The 24,487-nt window shown below is 38.8% G+C and overlaps 1 protein-coding gene across 2 annotated transcripts; it reads left to right on the forward strand.

Moving 5' to 3' along the window:
* Nucleotides 1-1,942: 1,942 nt before the first annotated feature.
* Nucleotides 1,943-24,011, forward strand: LOC135475162 (E3 ubiquitin-protein ligase rfwd3.L-like). 2 transcript variants are annotated; one of them, XM_064754946.1, is made up of 15 exons: nt 1,943-2,098; nt 7,410-7,632; nt 8,007-8,162; nt 10,702-10,977; nt 11,889-11,974; nt 12,614-12,716; nt 13,756-13,934; nt 14,431-14,524; nt 14,928-15,029; nt 15,361-15,524; nt 15,936-16,139; nt 16,769-16,860; nt 17,869-17,960; nt 18,949-19,137; nt 19,563-24,011. In XM_064754946.1, the coding sequence occupies exons 2-15, from the start codon at nt 7,420-7,422 to the stop codon at nt 19,710-19,712; spliced, it is 2,100 nt and encodes a 699-aa protein (XP_064611016.1). In that variant the 5' UTR covers nt 1,943-2,098; nt 7,410-7,419; the 3' UTR covers nt 19,713-24,011. The 2 variants fall into 2 exon arrangements, with proteins under 2 accessions (XP_064611016.1, XP_064611017.1); XM_064754947.1 differs by lacking the exons at nt 18,949-19,137; nt 19,563-24,011 and having other exon boundaries at nt 16,769-18,932.
* Nucleotides 24,012-24,487: the final 476 nt, after the last annotated feature.

Below are 24,487 nucleotides of genomic sequence, written 5' to 3' on the forward strand. Positions count from 1 at the left end.
TACTTTTCAGACATGACAATGTCTGGGTTTCAAGTGCCATGATAATGCGACGTGATTTACAAGAAAAGTTAGAATATAATGATTAATGAGGTTTTGTGAAAGTGACCCCAGGTTTACAAAGTTAGGGAAAAAGATGATATGTTGTGTGTTTTATGTTTTGGTGTTGTTACAAGCAGAATGCTGAAAGTGGCTGTAGTCACATGCTACATTTACAGCTGCCAATTAATCAAATCAAATTCGAGATCTAAAAGTGATAACTGTTAATTTTCAGAATTTGAAAGTGGCAAACTGAGTAGTTGCAAACATGTAACTCTAATTTGGGTACTGCAGCCACAAGAGTGACAATGTTAAACCTGATGGTATGTGTCATAGGATATTTTGCTCTATCTCCCCTCAGAAGAGTTGTGTTTTAGTTTGGTACCTTGTCTAAAATGAACTCTTTTGCTTCAGCTGTGCAGAAGAGTCTGTGGAAACTTTCACGAAAAGGAGATAACACAAAACTGTGGGTTTAGCTGTGGGATTGGTGGTAAGTGGTCAAACACAATGTACAAAACCTCCAGTGACAGTTGTTTTTCCTTGAAAAAAATCGTTCAAAAATATGCTTTAACAGAAATTTACAATACTTAGAAAGGATTTCATTCTGTAATATGGGTAGGAAGTTGGGGGTCATGTGACCCCCTTTCCTTGTCAAAAGCTCCTCACGAAAGTCTCCTCACGAAAGCTATGCAGAAATACTCAGACTATCTGGAAAACTGAAAACTATACAAATCCAACTCACAGATAAAAATAGGCATTTTCCTTTGCAATAATACTGGGAGGACCCTTTTCTTCACCCACGCCATTTGTTACTAAGGAGATCACATTCAATCTGTCTAACAGAATTGCATCTCTCAACACTGTGCAACTTGATTTAGAGATACAGATTTCCAAACTGCAAAATGAGGTCATCTAAACTCCCTGTCACTATGGAATATGTGTCATTTAATTGAGTGAGGATTCCATAATGTCAAAGTTACTCTCACTGTCAGTGACAGGACGACGATGAAGTTTCACCGATAGCAAGTGGAGCAGATCTATTCAGAAGTTAGATTTAGTTTTGAAACTAGAATGATAGATTGAATGAATTAGAAGCAGAGTTTTGAAAATGGAACTTTCAAAGTGTCACTGTCAATACTTTGTCATGTAAAATACACGTGAAAGACAGTAGCACTGACACATACAGGTTATTAATGGACTGATACTTGACAGTGACAGTGAATGAGCGGTAAGAAATTTAGTTCATCTAGATTGACTCAATGTGCTGTTTCAAAATTCTGACACTCATCATAGAACTCTATCTAGTGCATCTAGCCTAGATCATGTAGAATTAAGGTATTAAAAAAAATGTATTGTACAGTCTACATCTTACTGATTTATCACATGTTGGTAACAGGCTGACAATACAATAAAACACAGTCTTTCTGCATTTTAAGAAGCAATTAATGTGCGAGTACAACGGATTCTTCCACCTGTGCCACTGGAATCACCACATCATTTTTTTCGTTTACACTCGCCATGGTTTCTTTACAAAAAGCGGCCTTGTCAATCTGTCACTACACACGGAAGAGCTCTTTCACGGGAGGTCACTCTAAATGAGATCAGTCGATAGCTCAGGCTTAGTTGCGGGAGAATAAAATAAACATTTAATAAAAAACAGTTTTACCAAATTCGCACCGCTTTGTTTATATATTTATGGAATTATCACGGTGATATCACCACTTTATCTAGTAGCACAAAGCCCTTCAAAAAAGAGATAGAGATAAATTCACCTAAAGTCCGTTTCGTTTATCTGCTCATTTCTATCAATGGGCGTTATGGGAAATGGCGGAAAATTTGAGGTTTTGCATTCCAAGGGTTAAACAGAAAATTCAGGTAGAAACGTGCACTGTTACGGAAGGCTTTATGTGGGATATCCTGATAACAACCAGTGCAATAAAACAGGTGTAGGGCTCTAAGTTACTTTTTCAGTGTGGGGGCGATGTCCTTTCTATTTTCCTTTCAGCATACAACAACAACGTGATGTTGATCATGAGAAATTTTGGGGAAAAACGGATCAACGGTTAGTTTTTGGATCATTTGCGTACACACATTTCATATCTCAGGAAATATACATGCAAACCCATTGAAATATAGCTTAATTAATTTTAAAGTTGTTGGTTTGTTTTGATGAATGCAGCAACTTAAAATGATTTCTGGCCACGGGATCACAAACGAAGCGATCGATCTTAGACTTTTTCAGTTGGTTGTTGTATTACTATTGATAGGACCTAGCTGCTGTTGTTCATGAGGGCACAGACATTTCTCCTTTGAAGATTTCACTCTATGGACAATAAGCCCAATCGGTATTTCAAGAGTCTTACCAAGTCACACAGGTTTAGGCGAGATAGAGTGGATGTGTGTGTGTGTGTGTGGGGGGGGGGGGGGGGGGGGGGTGAAAAGGGCCACGCCAACCACTGCGGTTAAAAGACATGATTTCAGTGTACCTACCAACAGTAATGTTAAGTTGACAGACCCATCTGTGCAAGATATATATGCAGTCAAGCAACTAACGTGACATCACACCTTTTACCTACATTAGTGTGCGCGAGCCTCCCACCTCATCTCGCCTAACCCTGCATGAACTCCAGAGATTCCTGAAATTCCAATTGGGCTTATTCCCTCTAGGACATTTTCTCACTTTTGAATTTTCCCCTAGGACATTTCCAAGCTGTAGACATTTCCCCTATGGATATTTTTCCCATCAGACAATTCCCCTAAATATATACATGTAAAACTTGGAAATGATCACCCTATATCTGTGTTCTAATTTGATACCACAGACATATTTATTAAAGTCTATCACAATTATATCTTTTTGACATTTTTGCTCAGTAACTGAAAATTCAAGGGAAAAAAAGACAGACAAAACGACTTAATATGCATAACATGGACTAAATGTCATAGTTGATATCATAGGCTATCACATTAATATGTAGTGGCCAGCATGGTTGGATGATAAACCAAACCTGTGTTTGTAATCTCCAGTCCTCATGTTGACTGGCAATACCCAGTGTTACACAATGAAATCAGCAATCATGCATAATCCCCAAGATTACAAAAGAAAGTCATAGTTTCATGGATTAATGTGACAAAATGTGCTGCAAAATCCAAAAGTGTGGGGAACATGCAATAAACCTTCCCGAACTGTCAATCAAGAACACAATGAATAACAGTGTTACACAATGAAATCAGCAATCATGCATAATCCCCAAGATTACAAAAGAAAGTCATAGTTTCATGGATTAATGTGACAAAATGTGCTGCAAAATCCAAAAGTGTGGGGAACATGCAATAAACCTTCCCGAACTGTCAATCAAGAACACGCAATTGACCATTCACAAGCAGTATTGTTGCCAATAGGTCAAGCTGATGTCCCACACATTTGTTTCACAAATGTTCAGTCTTTCTGCTTTCACCGGAAGGGGATGAAAAGTGGCATCACAAGAAGGGGTTGTGCGATATCAGATTTGTTGAATCCATCCATTAAATCTACTATGTTGCATGACAACCATGACAACAATAAATGTGCATATAAAATCCACCTTATATTTTATCGAATAACTTGTAGTTATATCTACATAGTTGGAAATATTCACAGGGGAGTTGTCCATAGGGTGGAATGTCCGAAGGGGAAAATGTCCTTAATCCATATTAATGACAGGTCATACTGTGTATAAGATCAGCATCTTCAGGAGCCATTATGGCTAGTGCACGCTTGTCTCATATAAGGATATGTATACATATGGTTTGACGGTGGATAAAATCCCACCACTGACTCAGTTAGAGATGGTGTTTTCATCATGGTGTAGTGTAATGTTGTGTACATCACCAGGATTAATTCATGTTGTAGCTTAAAGGGATACGGAATTGACACTAATTGGCTAACAGTAGAGATAGGTCTTCGTAGGTTAAATCTTGCAGCCTTGATCACCCTTGATTAAATGTACCATACATAAAAGTCAGCTTAGGCAAGGCATACTTTTGTTGCAGTTTAGCAGTCTTGCAGAAATGCCTTTCGAGGTTACTGAAGAAAAAAAATTGCCCATTACATAACAAGAGTAACTGAGACTCTGAATTGGCTCCTACAAAGCAAATTGTATCAGAGAGTGCAGGGGTCAAAATGTTTTTTAAGAGCCAAAATTAAAAAAGATGACCTCAAATTGAGCCCAGGTCATCACAAAGATAACTTTCTGTCATGTTAGTATTAATAATTTCAGACACACAGGTGATGGTTTCTAGTATTTTATCCACTTCCTTGAAATTGCACAATGATATAAATAAAACTTAACACATTTCATGCCTTTAATTCATAGTTCTTTGTCACGGTCATTGGGTGCCAGTTCCTGTTGCTAATGAGTCAATACACCGAAGCTTGAAAATTATTTTCTTAGAAGATGTTTGTATGTGTACATGCAGTTCATTTACTTATGGTATTTAAATGTTGAACAATCAATCATCAAAGTAAGCTGTCAAAATATATAATAAATAATAATGATCAAAATAAATGTTTTGTACAAATATTCTTTCTAATCTGCATATGCAAATTTGAGTACCGCTACCAAAATATTTCATAAAATAAAACAACATCATGACACTTATTCTACTTGTTGATGGATACTATGTGGCTTTAAATTTTTGTAATTATCATAGTAACCAGTATTGCAGACATTATCATCATGGTAGTTTAATTATTTATTTGATTGGTGTCTTACGCAATACTCAAGAATATTTCACTTATACGACAGTGGCCAGCATTATGGTGGGAGAAAACCGAGCGAAAACCCACAACCATCTACTGGTTGCTAGAGGACCTTCCCACATACGGCTGAACAGTCATGATACATGTAGTTAAGTACGTGTAAACCTACATTTATGTACAGCATGTGAATCCAGCTACTGGCCTATTGTTATGAGCTTGTGATACAAACTCTTTATCAGATGTGGCCTTGTCATGATTTTATATTTACAGTGTTAAGTGACAGGTGATAATTGTAAAGTCCTGCACTACATTATGCCCTGTTAACAACATGTAGGTGACACAGCAAACAGGGCAATCCGAGATAGGATATTTACTGGAAATCTCGCTTCAACTGGTGTATGTACATCCACATGCATGTTATCATATTTAAGAGCTCGTTTATAAATTATGCATTTTAAAGCCTCTGTAAAATTGAATCTTCTAACAGGATCAGCTTAAAGTTTGTATTCTTTGTTAAGCTTTGACATCATATATATCAAAAAGTTTACAATTCCACCTGTTTGGATAAAGAAATTATGCAGTCTGTGGTGTGTTTTTCATGGTATTTTGACGTAACCTCAAGCTTGTTGTGACTCTGTACATAGGCATGTAATACATTATCAGATTGTAAAGAAACTCTAACAATATCATAGTTTGGGATAGTGTTGAACTTAATTATTTTCTTGATTAAACAAACAAGCTCCAATTCTCAAAAAGCCACAGGATCCTGCAAAAAAGTCAATGTCGTCATGGAATGGGGCCCCTCATGAAGTGAAGGGTCCATGTTTAAACTTTAGGATGTCAAGCAACGGACCAACCAACAGACAGGTGTGTCTCAAAGAGGTGGTTATCACATTAAAAAAAATGTTTCACTTAGGTCTGCAAGTACTAGTTTTCTATTCACATGTACATCTAATCGATTTATGTTAAGGATATATTGCCTTTTGAAAGACTGTTATTCCTTTGCATATTTGTTATAATGAGTCATCCATAAATTAAGTAGTGAGTAAGCAAGCTGTAGCGTTTGGTCTTAGGTGCTGCGTCTGAGCAGCCAGCTGGACGGGTTGTGATGTGTGTGTGTGTGTTAGGGGGGGTGGGGGGTGGGGGTGGGGGAGGTGAAGTGGTGTATTACAGGTACAGCTGCTAGGTGATCCAGGACAAGCTTCAGCCTGCCCCTAACTGATCAGTAGAGCGGAAACTGTTGCATTAACCACTGGGCACCATGTGTGTACCCTTCATGCTTTTGACAGCTGCATTAGCATGGGTAGCTTATTTACCAGTAGTGTGACGTTGAACTGTGGATGGTAGAATTTTGATGTTGACATTTCTCCTGAGCCAATGCATGCTTCAGTAAAGGACTTGTGGGTTGTGCAGGCCTTAAGTGCAAAATGTAAGCCACATTACGTGTTGTGGTATTGTGCCTTAGCTTCTGTTTAATTTCCAGCACTCATAGGGTAGACATTTTTGTATATTCCTCATAGCCTTTATTTGCTGTACATTGATATGCTTTCACTTCGTTCATGTACATTATGTCAGTTTGTAAATTACATGATGTTGAGGTGTACAGGAAATATGTACGGTAATATGTACAATTTTAAGAACAGAGTATCTCTGGCCGTATGTGGGAAGATTTCAGCAACCTGCCGATGATCGTGGGTTTCCCCAAGCTCTGTTTCTTCCCACCATTGCTACTGTATAAGTGAAATAATATTTAGTACGGCTTAAAACACCAATGAAATAAATACATAAGAACAGGGAACATTGCCCACATCGTCTGTGTTAAATATGGCATGCATGTCATAAAATTTATGTGCATGTGTGCATGAATTCACACATATTTTCAGGATAGGTTAATCTTGTGTACTATAGATTTAATAAAAATTTGGAGGAAAGCATTTCGTTTTTTAACTCTTATGTGTCGTGTGTGCACATGAGTAATTTTTTTAAACACAGAATATTTACTATGGGTTTAGAAACAATAGAATGTGAATGCCTTACAAAAATTTATACCCAGAATTTTTGAAAGCTTCAAATACTTTCACTTAATGTAAGGAAGGTCACCCAAAATGGTGAAGATTATTACATGTTGTTTTATACAGTTGTATGGAAATGACTTAAAATTGTAATTTTTTGAGGTCTTCCAGTGAGCACATTACTGCTCTAAGATTCACCGTTGAGTTAACATGAAATGTTTTGCCATGTATTTACCATCTTCAGATCAGTCTTTGGCAACACTAATGTTTCATTGAAACATCACTATGTAACATTCTTTATTTCTGTAGCCATGCATCTACATAACCTGTCCTTATCATTGCTTGTCTAGAAACTTGATACATAAATATGTCTTCATTTGCTCTAATAATTTGAATGTAGTTGAGTGTTTCAAACATTAGAATAAGTATATGTATGGAAGCATGTTACACTGTTCAGTGTTTAAAATTATTTCAGAGTCAAAGCTTATTTTATACGAGATATGTTTTGAATTCCAATATAACAAATGGAAATGTTGGCAGTAGATGTTTACTAGGCAAAACATGTTGGCCATTATACTTCATTGGTTTTAATAATCATGTATTTGGTTTTTATTCCGCAGAAAGGGACTGATGGACTTAAGTGACGATGATGTGGTGGAGATTGTTCCCCCTTCTCCACCGCCACTGCCAACACAGGCCGCAAATTCTCTGCCACAGCTGAGTGAGGGGGAGATAACTGTTGCTAGAGAGGTAGAGGTTAGAGAAAGACAAGAAGCTAACACTAGTGGAGGAGAAGAGGCCGCCATGGATGAGGCAGAGATTGTGCAAGATTTGGCTGCTGATGTAAGTGCAAGGAACCAAAACTTCCATAACGTTTCCACGGAGATCTTATCAACTTTTAATGAATGTGTTTAACACATTATCTTTCCTTCAATTTGGGCAGTTGTGGAAACAAAGCTTGTGCACCTGGTGGATGTAAAGTGTGCAGTGTTTAGGACTGCAGACAGTAGCAGCTAAACAGTGTGCTGACAGTTTTGTTCATGCATTTGTTTGGTAAATCATCTTCTGTTCTGTAATTAAATTGCGTTATTTCTAGATCAGACATGCTGAAAAGTTGCATTAGCCAATCCCGTTGTTTTTAAAGGACATCAATTCATCAGTCCTTGAGTGAAATTTACTTTGTGGCTTATCATATGCTTTGTGTCTGAATGGGCTAGGATGATGAGACTGCATCAGGAGAAGATAACTCTGATGTGGAGATCCTGGATGTTGCTGGTGAAGAGGTGGAGGTCATTGTAGAGGACACGGCCGATTCAGACGCTAATGACGCAGATGGAAATAACGCTGAGCCTGCTGATGCGAATGTCCAGTTGGTAAATAATTTTCATGAATATGCGTAGAAGAATACAAATACATTCCTCGTTCCATTTCAGATTAGATATTGTGAGAAGGCGAGTGATCTGCATGTCGCAGCCAATAACCTCTAGTCTGGCGTTTTTCTTAAAGCAAGACCTGACCGTCATTAAATTAATAGAGCACTTTGTTTGTGTCGATGTGTTTTATGGCAAAAAAAATGTGTGGGTGTAAATTGCACTCCTCAGGAAATTTATCTCAACTCAATATAAAAAAATGCACTGTGGAATGTGTTCTCGAAAACTTCAATTAATGTATAACTACATGTATAGAACTGCTTAGCAAAACATTTTTTGTCTATGTTGAACCCACAGGCACTCTCTCCTGACCCCAACAAAGCAGTTTTTGTCTATGTTTAACCCACAGGCACTCTCTCCTTCACCTAAACAAAGCAGTTTTTGTCTATGTTTAACCCACAGGCACTCTCTCCTGACCCCAACAAAGCAGTTTTTGTCCATGTTTAACCCACAGGCACTCTCTCCTTCACCAAAACAAAGCAGTTTTTGTCTATGTTTAACCCACAGGCACTCTCTCCTGACCCCAACAAAGCAGTTTTTGTCTATGTTAAATCCACAGGCACTCTCTCCTGACCCCAACAAAGCAGTTTTTGTCTATGTTTAACCCACAGGCACTGTCCTGACCCCAACAAAGCAGATTTTGTCTAGGTTTAACCCACAGACACTCTCTCCTGACCCCAACAAAGCAGTTTTTGTCTATGTTTAACCCACAGGCACTTTCTCCTTCACCCAACAAAGCAGTTTTTGTCTATGTTTAACCCACAGGCACTCTCTCCTGACCCCAACAAAGCAGTTTTTGTCTATGTTAAATCCACAGGCACTCTCTCCTGACCCCAACAAAGCAGTTTTTGTCTATGTTAAATCCACAGGCACTCTCTCCTGACCCCAACAAAGCAGTTTTTGTCTATGTTTAACCCACAGACACTTACTCCTGACCCCAACAAAGCAGTTTTTGTCTATGTTTAACCCACAGGCACTTTCTCCTTCACCCAACAAAGCAGTTTTTGTCTATGTTTAACCCACAGGCACTCTCTCCTGACCCCAACAAAGCAGTTTTTGTCTAGGTTTAACCCACAGGCAATCTCTCCTGATCCCAGCAAAGCAGTTTTTGTCTATGTTTAACCCACAGGCACTCTCTCCTGACCCCAACAAAGCAGTTTTTGTCTATGTTTAATCCACAGGCACTCTCTCCTGACCCCAACAAAGCAGTTTTTGTCTATGTTTAATCCACAGGCACTCTCTCCTTCACCCAGCAAAGCAGTTTTTGTCTAGGTTTAACCCACAGGCAATCTCTCCTGACCCCAACAAAGCAGTTTTTGTCTATGTTTAATCCACAGGCACTCTCTCCTTCACCCAACAAAGCAGTTTTTGTCTATGTTTAATCCACAGGCACTCTCTCCTGACCCCAACAAAGCAGTTTTTGTCTATGTTTAATCCACAGGCACTCTTTCCTTCACCCAACAAAGCAGTTTTTGTCTATGTTTAATTCACAGACACTCTCTCCTTCACCCAACAAAGCAGTTTTTGTCTATGTTAAATCCACAGGCACTCTCTCCTGACCCCAACAAAGCAGTTTTTGTCTAGGTTTAACCCACAGGCACTCTCTCCTGACCCCAACAAAGCAGTTTTTGTGTATGTTAAATCCACAGACACTCTCTCCTTCACCCAACAAAGCAGTTTTTGTCTATGTTTAACCCACAGGCACTTTCTCCTTCACCCAACAAAGCAGTTTTTGTCCATGTTTAACCCACAGGCACTCTCCCCTGACCCCAGAAAGCAGTTTTTGTCTATGTTTAATCCACAGGCACTCTCTCCTGACCCTGACAAAGCAGTTTTTGTCTATGTTTAACCCACAGGCACTCTCTCCTTCACCCAACAAAGCAGTTTTGAGTATGATGTTACAGAACAATCAAGTAATTATAAATAATAGTGCTGGTGGCATTATTTTTGCTGTGATTGAAAAAAGTCTTCATAACAAAAACTTCAGTTTCTAGAAGCACAATAATAAGCTGTAAATGTTCATGTAATTCCAAGAGGAGCTTTGACTTGATATAACTGTAACTGAAATCTGCTGGCTTGTAAGGACAGTGTTATGTATTGTATCAATGCCACTCTCATTTATTATGCATTTCAAAACGCCCTTTGGGCTAATCAAGGTTTCCATTGGTACTTTACTAGATGGCCACTAGGCTTGTAGCCTCCCTCTACCATTCCCAAAACATCACCGGCTCAGAATTATGTGTGTGTCATGTAGATATGATAAGCAGCCAGCTGGATTCGTCTTACAGTTATACACTATACTTCACATGATTCCACAAATGCACAAACAGCAAACCATTGGCAGACTAGTGACTTGCTAATACATGTATGTTAACTTCAGAGGATTTTATGGCTAACTTGTTCTGTCTGTACTAATTTAGCAAAATTTTGTCACAGGTTGTTTTTTTATTAGATATTCTGTTAAAAATTTTGTTATTTGTAGAATGACCCACCGAGTCGCCCCGCCACTCCACTACCCCCGGAGTTACCTTCCCATGGTGAAGCGTCCTCTACAGCTAGTCCTGAAGAAGATGCATCGCTCTTAGGAGAGAGAGAGACTGGTGGAACAACAGCTGTTCTGCCAGCTGTAATCCCCTCCCCAGCCAGGCCTCAAGCCAACACGCGAGGCTCTCATGGCGACTTCCGAACGCCGAAACGCCGTAAACTGATGTCACCTCTCAAACCGACTAGTGCTGAGGAGGATGAGGATGATGCTGATGTAAGTTCTTGTCAAAACTTAAGATTAATTTATGATGTAGTATTGACTGGCTCGGGCTATCAGGCTTGTGAATACTGAGACTGTGTGTTTGAACCCAGCTCTCGCTGCTTCAGCTACAACCTTATATCCAGGGTTTTATCAAGTATCTGGTTAAGGGCAGTGGTTTGTGTCAAATACAGGTCTGCCAGCAACCTGCTGATGGTCATGGGTTCCTCCTGCACTCTGCCCGCTTTCCTCCCACCGTAATGCTGGCTACCGTCGCATAATTGAAATATTCTTGAGTCCGTACTCAAGAATATTTCAATTATATGACAATGGCCAGCACCAATGAAATAAATAAATCAAATACGTACATATTCATGGAGCACAATTTGCTGGCCAAGTGATGAAAGTGTGTCTTAGTCTTATCAATAAGGGAGTGCCAAAATTAAACTGTTTTATCTCTAAGAGTTAAAAAATTCTTAGTGTACCATGTCACATTTTGTCAGAAATGTTTGGCGACTATTTTTTTTATTACACTTACAACAACATGAGCATATGAAAAAAAGTCCCAAAACAGTTACTTAGACTGCTCTGTTGATCTCATCGTTTCCAAATCTTAATACTCCCTTGCCTGGCATTTAGTATGTGAAAGAGGATATACCACAGCTGGGTAGGCTCTCATGTTTGTCTTTGGAATAGTGTTTAGTGAGGCAGCACTGTCTCGATGTCAGCTATGGAACCGGTCTACTGTTAGTGGACATACTGCATGGGGCTGTTGTAAATCATAATGTTAACAATACAATACTGAGAGCACATAGGCAAGTTAATAGTCTTTTTTTTTTTAATCAACATGGAAATCTATAATGGCTTGTGTGTTTTTTTGTGTCTCCATAGAAGGGTTATTTAATATTGGTTGATGCCTGTTTCAGAGCTGCCCAATATGTTTTGAGCCATGGACAAACTCTGGTAAACACAGACTGGCCTCTCTCAGATGTGGTCATCTATTTGGACAAAGGTGAGCAACCTGAAATGCTGATTAATTCCTCATCTGAAGTTGATGTGCTTAATATTTTGACTTGGTAAACAGTTAACACTGATATTTTTCTATTGATTAAGGTGTTAACAAGTCAGTTTAAGTATGCATGTGAATATAGGGAAATTGGGTTTTGAATCTATGTTTCAAATATGTATGCCTTTTGTAGAAGTTAGTGGTTGAGATTGTGGTGGGTACATATTTAAAAATTTTTTTGTGTTCATGTACTGTACGGTCAAAAACCAACACACCACAAATAGTTACATGTACAGCAATGTTTATGATCACCTTTATTTCATATCTCATTTGGGCGAAGGTCTTTCAGCAACCTGCACATGGTCTTTGGTTTCCCCCGGGCTGTGTCTAGTTTCTGCTTTGAAATATTCCTGATGATGGAAATAAACACCGATAAAATAAATAATAAATACCGTTTCAAATAAACGTTACTAGCAGTATATAGTTGAATAACATATAGATTGCTTTTTGGTAGGTTTATTCATGAAAATTTTCATGATCATAGACATTTGTCGTTGATTCACAATAATTTTTAATCCAATAATCAGCATTCTGTTCAGTCATTTCTGGGGTGATTTTTTTTTAATTTATTTTTTTATTTTTCAGCTGTATAGAGAAATGGTTACGTGGGCATGGGGGTAAATGTCCACATTGTAACGCCAAGGCGAAGAGACTGGATATTCGGGTTATCTATGCTAAAAGTCTTAAGGTAAGATTCAGCTAGGCCATCAAATTTTGAATAACAACTGTACAAACCTGGGTTGTAGATGTGCTGCTTAACTAGTAAGATCTGGTTTATGGAGTTTCTCTGTTTCCACTGGTTGTGGGTCAGTCATACTCGTATGGCCATTTCGTAATCTAAGCTTTGTTGAATTTATTTATTTATTTGATTGGTGTTTTACGCCGTACTCAAGAATATTTCACTTATACGATGGTGGCCAGCATTGTGTTGGGAGGAAACTGGGCAGAGCCCGGGGAAATCCCACAACCATCCGCAGGTTGCTGTCAGACCTTCCCACGTACAGTCGGAGAGGAAGCCAGCATAAGCTGGACTTGAACCCATAGCGACCGCATTGGTGAGAGGCTCCTGGTTCATTACGCTGTGCTAGCGCGAAGCTTCATTGAAGATGACTTTTATTCTGCAAATACGGTGTGCACATCAAGTTTGTGAGTGACTTATCAAAGGTTGGTGTTTTACCCCTGACAAACCAGTTGCGTACATCCATAAAACTGACTGCCATCTTGTAATTCTTCACTGTCAAATAAATAAATAAGTTTAATATAATTTTGGTGTTTTTCCATTAGTCATCCTTTACAGGCATATTACAGTTCATTTCGGGCAGACCAGTTTTAATTGTTGTTTTACGAGCAGAGTAAATCTGTTTTCATTGTTGGAGGATGTAAAAATAAAACTTGAACTTGTCTAATTTGGAAGTTTTTCTCGTTAAAGACCTATTTGCGAGAAACCCTTGAAAAACTGGACAACAATAAAAACATCAATATCGGACAAAATAAAAAGGTGGATTTTCAGGGTTTTCTTTTTTTTTTAATTCCATGTTTGAATTTTTTTGTGTAGGCTCGCCTGTGAAACACAAAATAAAATTAACATCATCTTACCTGAATGTCGGTGTTTCATCAGGTACAATAACCAGAGAGCCTCTATGCCAGTAAGATAAGGGTAGGTAAGTCTGAGGATGCTGCTTCGTGGTTTTACTTTCTCAGATGTGCTTACGATTTTGCATTGTCAGACTCTGGATACGACTGAGAGAGACCGAGCTCTAGAGCAAGTGGAAAAGGAGAAAGAGTTGAGGAAGAAGGCTGAGTTAGCACGGGCTCAGGCACGCCTCCATTACCAGCTGGCCATAGAGGAGTGCAACAGACTGAGGTCTGAGCTGGACAAGGCCAGGCAGCAGCTGCAGCAGTACAGGTCTGTCAGTCAAAGTACAATGTAGAGTCTACACCTGTAAGAATGTGTGTGTGGTGGACTAGATGAATCTGCATTTACAAATGATTCAATGTTAGCATTGGCTTAATGACCCAGGAGGCTCTCATCAGTGCGGTTGCTTTGAGTTCCAGTCCAGCTCATGCTGGCTTCCTCTCACGCAGTACTTAAGAAGATCTGACAGCAACCTGCGGATGGTCATGGGTTTTGACTGTGCTTTGCTTGGTTTCGTCCCACCATAATGCTCACTGAATAGTAGTAAAATATTCAGTAATATGGCGTAAAACACCAATAAAATAAATAAATAAATTAGTGTGGTACGTACATGTAATTTTATGATGTGTCTAATTTATTAGTCTTTGATTTTGACTATTTCTCAGTTTACATTTCAGAATTATATTTTCCTGAAAGGAAAAAGAGCAGACTGAGTGTTGTTTCAGGCATGTACATATATGCCTCATTTGTGCTATTTTTGTTTCAGATCTAACCCTGGATTGACCCCCTCCACATCTGGTCACTCATCACAGGCTAACAAGGGCCAGTTTAAACCTTTCAAAGTCATCAAGATATTGGAGGTATCAAGTCATAAACACACTGCAGTGTTTTTATGAATGTTCTGTGAAGTGTTATTTTTAACGTGCACTTTAAACAGAGAGTAAACTAAATGGAACTTGTCACGTTTTTAATGCATCGGATAAGAATTTATGGCTTGAATGGATCGATGGTGGGTGTGGGTAGTAGAAGTAGAGAGGTAAGTTTTCAGGTGAAACGTGGAAAACATTACAGCTAATGCATCAAACAATCGCACCCCTTGTCCCAATGCCATCGCATGTTGATGGAAACAGCATTAATAAAAACATTCTGTTTTGGGTCCACCTTTTTGGGCGTATAACTGTTCTGTGTTCATGCAGTTTTAATATATGAAAAGTATACCTGTTGATGAAATACTACCATAATATTTTGCTGCTGTTGTTGCAGACTGGGGGCTGTAGGGTCCTGAGTTATAGTGCTTCCCATGCTACACTTGTCATCTCACAGCCCTCTAACAGCCCACTCTTCCCAGGATTTGGGGTCAAAAAGGTCAGTCACCTTGTTCCTTGGGCAGAATTCTCTGTAAGGTTTTTTTTCATTTACTATGGATGATATTATTTCTTTTTTTAATCAATGTATTCAATGCAAAACTAGATGGATTAACATGCTGCCAAAGAAGCTGGTTTTCATGCTGTATGGATTACATGATTTATTAAAATGGAAATTTTCAGGTGTAGGTGAATTATTATATTAATTAAAAGGCTAGTCCAAAGTGATAGTGTAATTATCATGTTTTACTGCTAAATGCAATCTTGTGACATACAAGAGAGATATTTCCAAATTAGTTGAAAAGTTTAACACACATGAATGTTTCTTTCAGTTAAATGTGATGGATTTCAAAACCACCCAGTATATGACTGTTCATTCCAAACCTATCCGGGACCTGTGTTTTCACCCTGTGACTGGAGATGGCTTTTTACTAAGTGGTGCCATGGACAAAACTGTCAAACTGTCCAACCTAATGAGCAGCACGGTTATACAGAGGTGAGTGTAATGCACTGAAGCTGGAAATTTATTCTTGATGCAGACGTGAAATGAGAAGTAAGGACAGATGTAGCAGGTACATGTATTGAGTGCAAGATAATTTACTAAAAACTGCATGAGATATATATCGATTGCACAGAAATTTAGTCTAAGCAGTGTATCATATTCTACTGTATATGTAGCAAAATTCTGAAACTAGGCTGTTGTATCTGTTCATTAAATTAAAGTTAACTCGTTTGAACCATAACCCTGACTGTCATCAAACACGTATGGGTGATGTATGTCTGAGTATGACATGTCATGCAGGACACCAACCAGATATATTTCGGATAACTAAACAGGTTGAATTCAAACCTGGGCATTGAGTTTCAAGTCAGTAAAAACACTTGTTCTTGTTGTTTTCTACCTTAGTTATGAAACAACCATGCCAGTGTGGAGCTGTGTCTGGAACACTGATGACAGGAATTACTTCTACGCTGGGCAACAGAATGGGACAGTTCTGGAGTTTGACATTCGTAACACCCAGGAATTCGTCCAGCAGTTAAACACTGAGGGTTCCCGGGCACCTGTCGTGTCCTTACAATACATCCCTGCTGATCAACAGTCTTTGTTCAGGTATCAACATTCATTCAGCTTCAGCATGGCCATTTCATTAATATGCTAGTCTTTCAGTAGGTAGGACCCATGGTTCAATCCCAGATTTGGGCAGGGAATCTGAACTGTCCCCAACTGATTATTTTTTTGCCCTTTTTGACATTAATGGATGGATGATGCACATCTGGCCATTTGGCCATATTTTACTTCTATTAAACTTCCATTAATTGAAAAAAAAAAAAGTTGATAGCATTTTAACACTAATTAAATGAATAAGTAAAGTCAATGTTTATGGTATAGATCGAAAAACATGTACTGAGTTTATCTCTTGAACAAAATCTATATTTCAAATGACAGAGACAGCTCTGGGCATTTATAACCTAACTGTTAAGATCCAAGCTTGGGTGATGTCACAAATGCTGGATGTCAGTGGACATGAAATAACGAGATAGACCACAGCTATCAGGGCTTTCTTTTCATGCTGCTAAAAGGAGAGAATGTCATGTTCAAAAGTAGTCCATAGTGAAGCATGAATTGAGAACACAAGTGCTGTAAAGAAGTATGTGAACCAAAATGTGTATCAGTTGTTAGCTGATATGCCATTTACATGATTGGTGAGATACTTTAGAGTGCTCTTCCCTTGTATCTAGGCCTGGCGGGTTGCTGGTCGGTCAGCTGGACCGTATCACGTTCTATGAGAGGAAGTCTGAGGAGTATAAACTACACCTGTTCCCGGCGGATGGTCAGTCTCTACTCTTATATTTTGGGTCTAAGTTGTACGTATACAGATGAAGATCATTTGAGGATCTAATTGTACACATATACTCATGTACATGTGGAATCTAATTGCACACATGTACACATACGTAATGTGTATTTGTTCACATACACACTATGGTGGGGTTTTGTACACATACACTCTTATGTAATAATACACAACATGTACATTCATATATAAGTAGGATCTAGTTGTACACATTCACATGTGTATTTGATGTAAATGTACACATGTTGGGTCGTTTTGTACTCAGGTATGCATATGTGGTATGTAATTGTACACATGTGTACATGTATCCAGGGCCAGATACAGCTTTCTAATTAAGACATCCATTTTGTAGGTTAATTTGGGCAACCATATAGCAGGCTAATTTTGGGCTAAAATATTAAGAAAGCAGAAATTAATGCCGTATACATCAAATTTAGAGTCAGAGTTACTGTAAGACTTTACAGTTGGTACAAATGAACATAAGGAAGATTTAAGTTGAATTTATCAGGCAGTATTCCCCATAGTTTTAGCTTTTTTTTATGGTATCCAGGAATGTGGGCACCCCTAATGGGTATCAAAATGTCCTTGTTTTTGGCCCTGATATGGGATCTAGTTGTACACATTTGCTCATGTACAAAAGTGAGATCTACCCTAAATGACGTAAAATTTTGTCCTTGACAAAGTTGCTCATTTTTCCAGATTCTGGTAGTTCTACTGATTTTAGAAAGGTGCTTAGAGAGTTGTCTGGAAGGTAGGATGGTATCCTACTGAGAAAATGTAAATTTTTGCACCAGAAGTAATATGTCATGACATTTGACTCCAAAAAAGCTCTGTTTTGGTCGAATTTAGGGTAAATGTACACACATGTACATATAAGCACAAGGATTTGGACAGCATGATTAACCTCAGACTATGTGAACTGATTAATCAACAAAGCTACTAACAACAGCTGATTTTCTCTCTTGTGGATTTTTGTTTTTTTAGGCAACCTGACAAGTCTTAATTTTGAGCCTCAGACTAGACATATACTGACAAGCTTCCGGCCCACAGCAAAGCATCCGACTGTCAGGCACGTGGTGAGTTCTCATTGATTCCTGACCGCTTTGGTGGCCTAATGGTTGGTCCGCCTCAAAGCCGGGAGACCGTAGGATCAAACCTGAGTCGGGTCATACCAAAGACTTTCAAAATGGTACTTGAGGCAGCCTTGCCTGGCGCTCAGCAGTGATATGTTAGAGCAAGTAAACATGACTGGTTTGCCTGGTGTCAGTGAAATGTGACTGGGTGAGGTGTCATGTCTGGTGTCTTTGGCATGATGCTTCAGTCTCAGCAGCACTTTCGCAGCATGGACTCGCCCTGCCACAAGAAGACACAATATATGTAAACACACCTAATGACTCCTTGTCATATGACTGAAAAATTGTTAAGTATGACGTTAAACCCCAAACATACATTCATTCATTCACGACCCATAAGAGATAAAATTGCCCAGGACATAATATACCTATTGTCCAGAGGCCAATATTGGACTATTCCCATTGGCCTGTTTCCCAATTCACAGCCACAAATGTTCCATTTGGGGACTGATTCTCCAAAATATACACTTTTCTTAAATATGCATGTGCTTTTAATTCAAGGTATGTGACCTAGGTTAGGTATCGCTTAACTGTAAAGTACACAGTAGTTGAAAATCACCATTTCTGACAAAAATGTAAAACATAGTCTCAGTCCTTTGTTTTTGGTGATGAAAAGTGTAATTTAGACTCATTTGTTTTAATGTAACATTGTTGAGGAGGTCAAAATTGTAATTCCGAAAATAAGCTATAAAATCATAGAGTATTTTGACTCTATGTGAAATAAAGTGACTTGTGACTTGTGAAATGTGGCTTGTGAAATCGGTCCTGGTGAAGGGCGCTTGGTTACTTAGAGCACGGGAGTTCCATTACCCCCAAAACCTATCTGCTGTGATATAAACAGGAAATCCCTGAGTGCAACATTAGACACAAACCCAATACATGTGCATGTAAATAATTTTGTCAATCAGTGCTGTATATGTGTTACTTACAGATTAGTGAGCTGACCTGCAGGGACATCAGCACGGACCCATCAGACATAGAGACCCTGTGCTCCAGTAATGCTGTTCAAACCTTCCACGGAGGCCGCTCCCAAAAGATCCTGTCCAAGACACTTTTGATGCCGTGCCCATCTGACAACACCCGGGTGCTCACCTGTGCAGGGGACGAGTCTTCTGGCGCGGTAAGACATCTGATGTGCCCACAACTCTTTACCCTAAATTTCACTCTGAATCTTGTGTGCAAATGCATCAGATCAGCAAGGTCACACATAGATGGGCTGTAGTTTTAGTTGAAATTTTCATTTTTCCCCTTTTTAGAGTAATAAATGTACTAAATGTGGTAAAGTTCTGAATGTTGTAAATGTTGTAAATGGTATTAAATTCTTGCCCAATGCAAACTGCATTTTCCCAGTAGGATATCATCATACCTTCCAGATAAAGCTCAATACACCTTTCTGTGTTTTATAGAACTCTCAGAATTAGGCAACTTAAACATGGGCAAAATTTTGGATCATTTATAATAATTGTCGCAGTGGGGAGATTTTTGAAAATTTGATTATCATGTGCAGTCTCAACTGATACGTTTCATGAGCCCATTCCTTTGCAGGTGCACGTTTGGGATGGCAGTGATGGCCAGTTATTACAGAAGTTGCCTGTAGGGGGCGCTGTTGTGGACATGTGTGAAGTGGACATTAACAACCAGCATTATTTGGCATCACTGACAGAGAAATCTGTGACTATCCATCAATGGGTGTAACCACTGACCATTCAGAATCTGTGATTTTTTATGCCGTTTTAGATGTGAAATGTGTTTGTGAGCTGCTCAAATGTGCAATTTTCATGACAGAGCCACTGCCATTGTGTACCTCATTATTTACGATCTTTTTTTTTTATGCTAAAAGAGGAAACAAATTTGTGCACTTTTGCAGCATCTTCCCTGTTCCCATCCTGTTTATTCATGTGCAAGGTGAAGATGGTTTGGTATTTGCAAAAGTAAGAGACTTCCATGTGGTGCCTCTTTATGAGGAACCATAAACATGGTGTAGAAAATGGACAACGTCAGTGTGGACAGTGTGTACTTGAACTGCTTGAGGGCAAAGGGCTTACTTACTGCCCAGTTGGGATGACCAGAGCCGAACACAAAGAACTAAATTCTATGAAACAACCATGATTTAAAGATTGCCCCCCCCACTCCCCTGCACAAAGTTGAAGAGCTCCATTTTATTTTCAGCAAATAAAATCATTTTAGTGGGTCATACTTGTAAAGGCTGTGACTTAAAGAAGAAAGAAAGAAAAAAAAAACATTGCATATATTTCCACAACAAAATGTTACATATTGCTGAGAGTATAACTCTGTGGCTGTGATCTTGTGTGAGTTTTACCCTCTTTGTTTCATTTTTGCAATGCTTGTTGTCTGTACATACTTATAGTAGTTGTAAAAAGTGTTAGCAGTTAGCTAATACAATGTTATTAAATCCCACGTTGTACATTAAGGTCTGTACATATTGTGACTTGGAAATCAGGGAGGTTGTGGTGTGTTTGAGTTGTAAGGTGAAAATCAGTGAGGTTGTCCTGCGTTTCAAAGTTATGAGGTGGAAATCAGTGAAATTGTGATATGTTTCAAAAGTGTGAGGTTGGAATAAGTGCATGGTCCCGAGTTGTGAATACCGTGCAGTGAGAATCAGCGAGGTTGTCTATTTTGTTCTGTGAGAATCGCGAGGTCTTTCTTGAGCATCAGGCATGAACGAATGAGATTGTGATGTCTAGGTTTTGGGAGAAAATGATCTATTCTTCCAAGTTTTGAGAGGTTTTAAATAATGTGATTAAGCACTGGTTTAGTATTACTAGATGTGGTGATGAGTTTTCATCACATTCATTGATAATATACTTACTGCTATAGAGTAGATTTGTACTTACATATGCTCCACACCAGTTAAAATAAGGATAAGTATTCAAATCATGACTTGAGTCACACTTTGTACAACACGTACACACCTGCATAAACTCCAATATTACTGATGTCTCATCCTGATGGAAGCTCAGGTAGCTGATGAAAAGCAAATGAAAACAAAAATGTGGGGCAAATATTTTGCTGTGTACAGTTTAGTCTGATTTTACATGCAGGCTATGCTGACACGATTGTGGCAAGGACCTGTTCATCTTGTTCATACACAAGGCCATATCTGGAGCCATTTTATTTCTGGTAAATGTTTGTTCACCACAACTAATCAAACTGTATCAAAACCAAAAAGTAAACTAAATAGAAATATCATTGTTAACCTATAAAAAGTTAAGTTTTCATTCAGAACTCTTTCATTCGCAGAATTAAAAGCTATCAAAAATCGTCAATTTGAGATAGAATTATTTCATTTCACGCGGCCATACTGTCACCTTTAAAGTTTGGAATCAGAGCCTTCAGTTCTTTGCTAGATATGAAAATATAGCTGTCGAAAAGCTGAGTGCCAAATTTGCCATCAGGGCTAGTTTGTTCAGCAGAAATTGCTGTTAAAAAAAAGTATAAGCTCCTTCTGCAAGTCTTCAACCATTTTAACCTCTAAAGCACTCCTCTGAGGATTTTATGCATACTGTTGTTGTGAAAATGATGCTAAACAAAACAATTTGTTTGGCTCACTAAAGATGCAAGTTTCATAGCACTGTGCAAAGTATTTTTCTACACCCCATAAAGGGGTTGAAAAACAAGTAAGGCATTCCACATTTAGAAGGAGATGTTAAACCAGAATGATGACCTAAGGGATGCAGTTATCAATTAAATATGGTCTTGAAGTCCACCATGAACCACCTTGGGAAGGTACATGTAGATGAGACCATGAACTCTGATAAAGGGGACAGTGTGATTTGAGGCCATTGCAATCTCCATTGAAAATGATGGTCTGATTGGTGCAAGTTAAGTTCCACATGGATGCTCCTGTGTAATTTCATGGCTCGTGTCAGAGAAATGGTATGCACTCTAGCACTATCTTGTAAGCCTTTTTGGAAAACTAATGTTGCCTAGTTTACATACTTGCTTTGTATGCATGTAATTTCTTTGTCTTTACATTTTAGAAGTGGAGGTAACCGTTGGTCTTTGTTTTAATTTACTTGTAATTGTATCTATTTTAGACAAAGCTCTTCATGCTGGCTCAGAAGGTCCCTAACTGTGTAATGGTTTTTGTTTAGTTTTATTAGTTTATTTATTTTCTTTTAATCATTTAGAGCTTTTATAGAAGTATGATACATGTACCAAGCATATAAAAACAATTTACAGAATTACTGGATTTCTGGAAAATTCAGATACATGTTCTTGCTAGTATTGGGGATGTCACAGTGATGAGGAGCTACCACTACAGTACACTACTGTAGTAGCTTCTTGGTAGCAAGAAAACAGTACAGGCTACCATTTCTGGAAAAAGGTGCGTCAAGCATGTGCTTAGTGCATTAGGCTCTGCTTAACAAAATTTAAAAATAAGAGGTTATATACATTGTGCATGCATATCTGTGGAGTAAATGGGTGCTAGACCTTTGATACACAGTTTAAAGAAATCATGATTGGACATTTATAGGATTCACATGTATTTAAGACAAAATGCTCAATAAAACTTAATAAATCATTTTCCGTCATCTCACTAAAATCCGCCTTAAGTCTTTTGTTCTTGCTTGCACTGTGAAATTTATGGAGATGTCCAGTTGAAACCTCAGTGGCCAATCTGTTGACTAGATAGAAAACTAAATTAATGATCTGCCAACAAAACTGAAAACATCTTGAAGACTTGTTTTTACTTGCACTTGGTGGAATTTTACGGAGATATCCTGTTAAAACCTCGGTGGCCAGTCTACTGACTGGATACTTGTAGTTACTGTGGTTTCTGCATCACCAGGTAAATGATGCAGAAATGGAATATTACTTATAATTAAATACGTTGCAAATCGACTACCACTGACAGTCAGAATAGACGAGTGTCCAGGGAGTAAGTTTTGTTGTATTTCACACATCAGGGCTCACTTGCACAAAGCCCCCTTAGCGTTAAAGGAGAAGAAACCTTAAAAAAAATGTCACTATATGCTGAAAGGGGCACATTTTTTTCTATCTGGTGGTGCCTGTTGCATAATTTTGCGATGTTTCCCTGCCACAAACGTAAAGCCTGAAAACGGCAAAGCTGGCATAAATCGATGAGTCCATTCCATCCTCCATCTTTAACACCTGTAATTTATGCCGGGTGGAGGGGAGTAGGGGGTGGCTCTCAGCCAATGAGGGTTTTTTAAACTGCAGGCTTGTTCTTGTGAACTCAACCCATGTCCAACATTCCGGTTTCCCCATCGTCAGGAGGAAAATGAACTGTACTGTTCGCTACCTTCTGGGAAGAAGAGTTCTACTGGAAATGTATGAACTGCACTTTGGCGGTTTCCGACAACAATCCTCCTCCTAACACAGAAGACTTCAGGACTAGTTCTTAGGAAAAATGGAGTCGTCCATAGCAGATTTTGGCGCTGACTTTATTTATAATTTATCAACTTGAAGTACTTATTAGAATTTCTTTTATGGCATGCACCTGCGAGGAAATGCATGCTCTTTTCCATGGTATTTGATATTTAAGTTTTATTGTCCTTTTAAGAAGACCCCCAATGCTGGGCCTTCCAAGCTGCATGCAGATAGTTTAATGTCCCCTGAAGCCATTTTGATCATTTAAAACATGGAAAAGTGAGGAAAAATGGTAGAATTTGGCGATCAAACATCACAAAATTTACCCCTTTATGATCAAGTCACCGTTGACCTTGTGACATCACGGCAGTCAATTCGCCATCAGCCATGCTGGCTTCTCTATGTGTAAAACGCAGACCACAGGAGACAATCGCTATACTTTTACAACTAATTTGGATATTATTCCATACTCAAGTGTGGCTTCATATAGCAGTAACGCAGAATACTGTAAAGTTACATTTTCTCAACTGATTGAGAAAATATGGACCAGATTTCTCATCGTAAACACCCTTTCATCACGGAGGACATGATCAATCGTAGTGGTACATGTATGAGACTTCCGAAAAGAAAAGGCCGAAAGATGAGTCTTATATCCCCCACCCCCCACCCTTAAAATGCCAAATGAAAAAGAAAAGAAGTCGGGATTTTCACTCGCGCGACTTGGCTATACAAATGTACATGTACTGGGCATGTAAACCAACAGCATCAAGTCGACAATTTACATTATCAGCGCTGATAACTCCTCGTTGACCTACGATTGCAGCTACTGTTCTGAGGCAACTTTCACAAAACTGCATCAATCAGTTTTTCGTAACTTTTCTCTTAAATGATGCCGCCTTATGGCACTATAACCTTGACACCTGTGACGAAGTTACGAGAAATGTGACAAAGTTTTATTAAAGTGGTCCCCGGAAGTGTTCGATGAGCCCTGAGCGTTGTCAGTGTATGGTATAGTATGGTATGTCAGTGTATGGTATAGTATGGTATGTCAGTGTATGGTATGGAATGTTGGTGTATGGTATGATATGGTATGTCGGTGTATGGTATGTCGGTGT

This window comes from Liolophura sinensis, chromosome 9 (assembly GCF_032854445.1).
Source record: "Liolophura sinensis isolate JHLJ2023 chromosome 9, CUHK_Ljap_v2, whole genome shotgun sequence".
Taxonomy (NCBI): Eukaryota; Metazoa; Mollusca; class Polyplacophora; order Chitonida; family Chitonidae; genus Liolophura; species Liolophura sinensis.

Excerpts from the sequence above, each read along its gene's own strand:
- LOC135475162 (XM_064754946.1), top strand. The coding sequence starts at position 7,420 with ATGGACTTAAGTGACGATGATGTGGTGGAGATTGTTCCCCCTTCTCCA. Across the intron at positions 12,717-13,755 it reads TCTATGCTAAAAGTCTTAAG|ACTCTGGATACGACTGAGAG; the intron begins GTAAGATTCAGC and ends TTGCATTGTCAG. Across the intron at positions 14,525-14,927 it reads AAGTCATCAAGATATTGGAG|ACTGGGGGCTGTAGGGTCCT; the intron begins GTATCAAGTCAT and ends CTGTTGTTGCAG.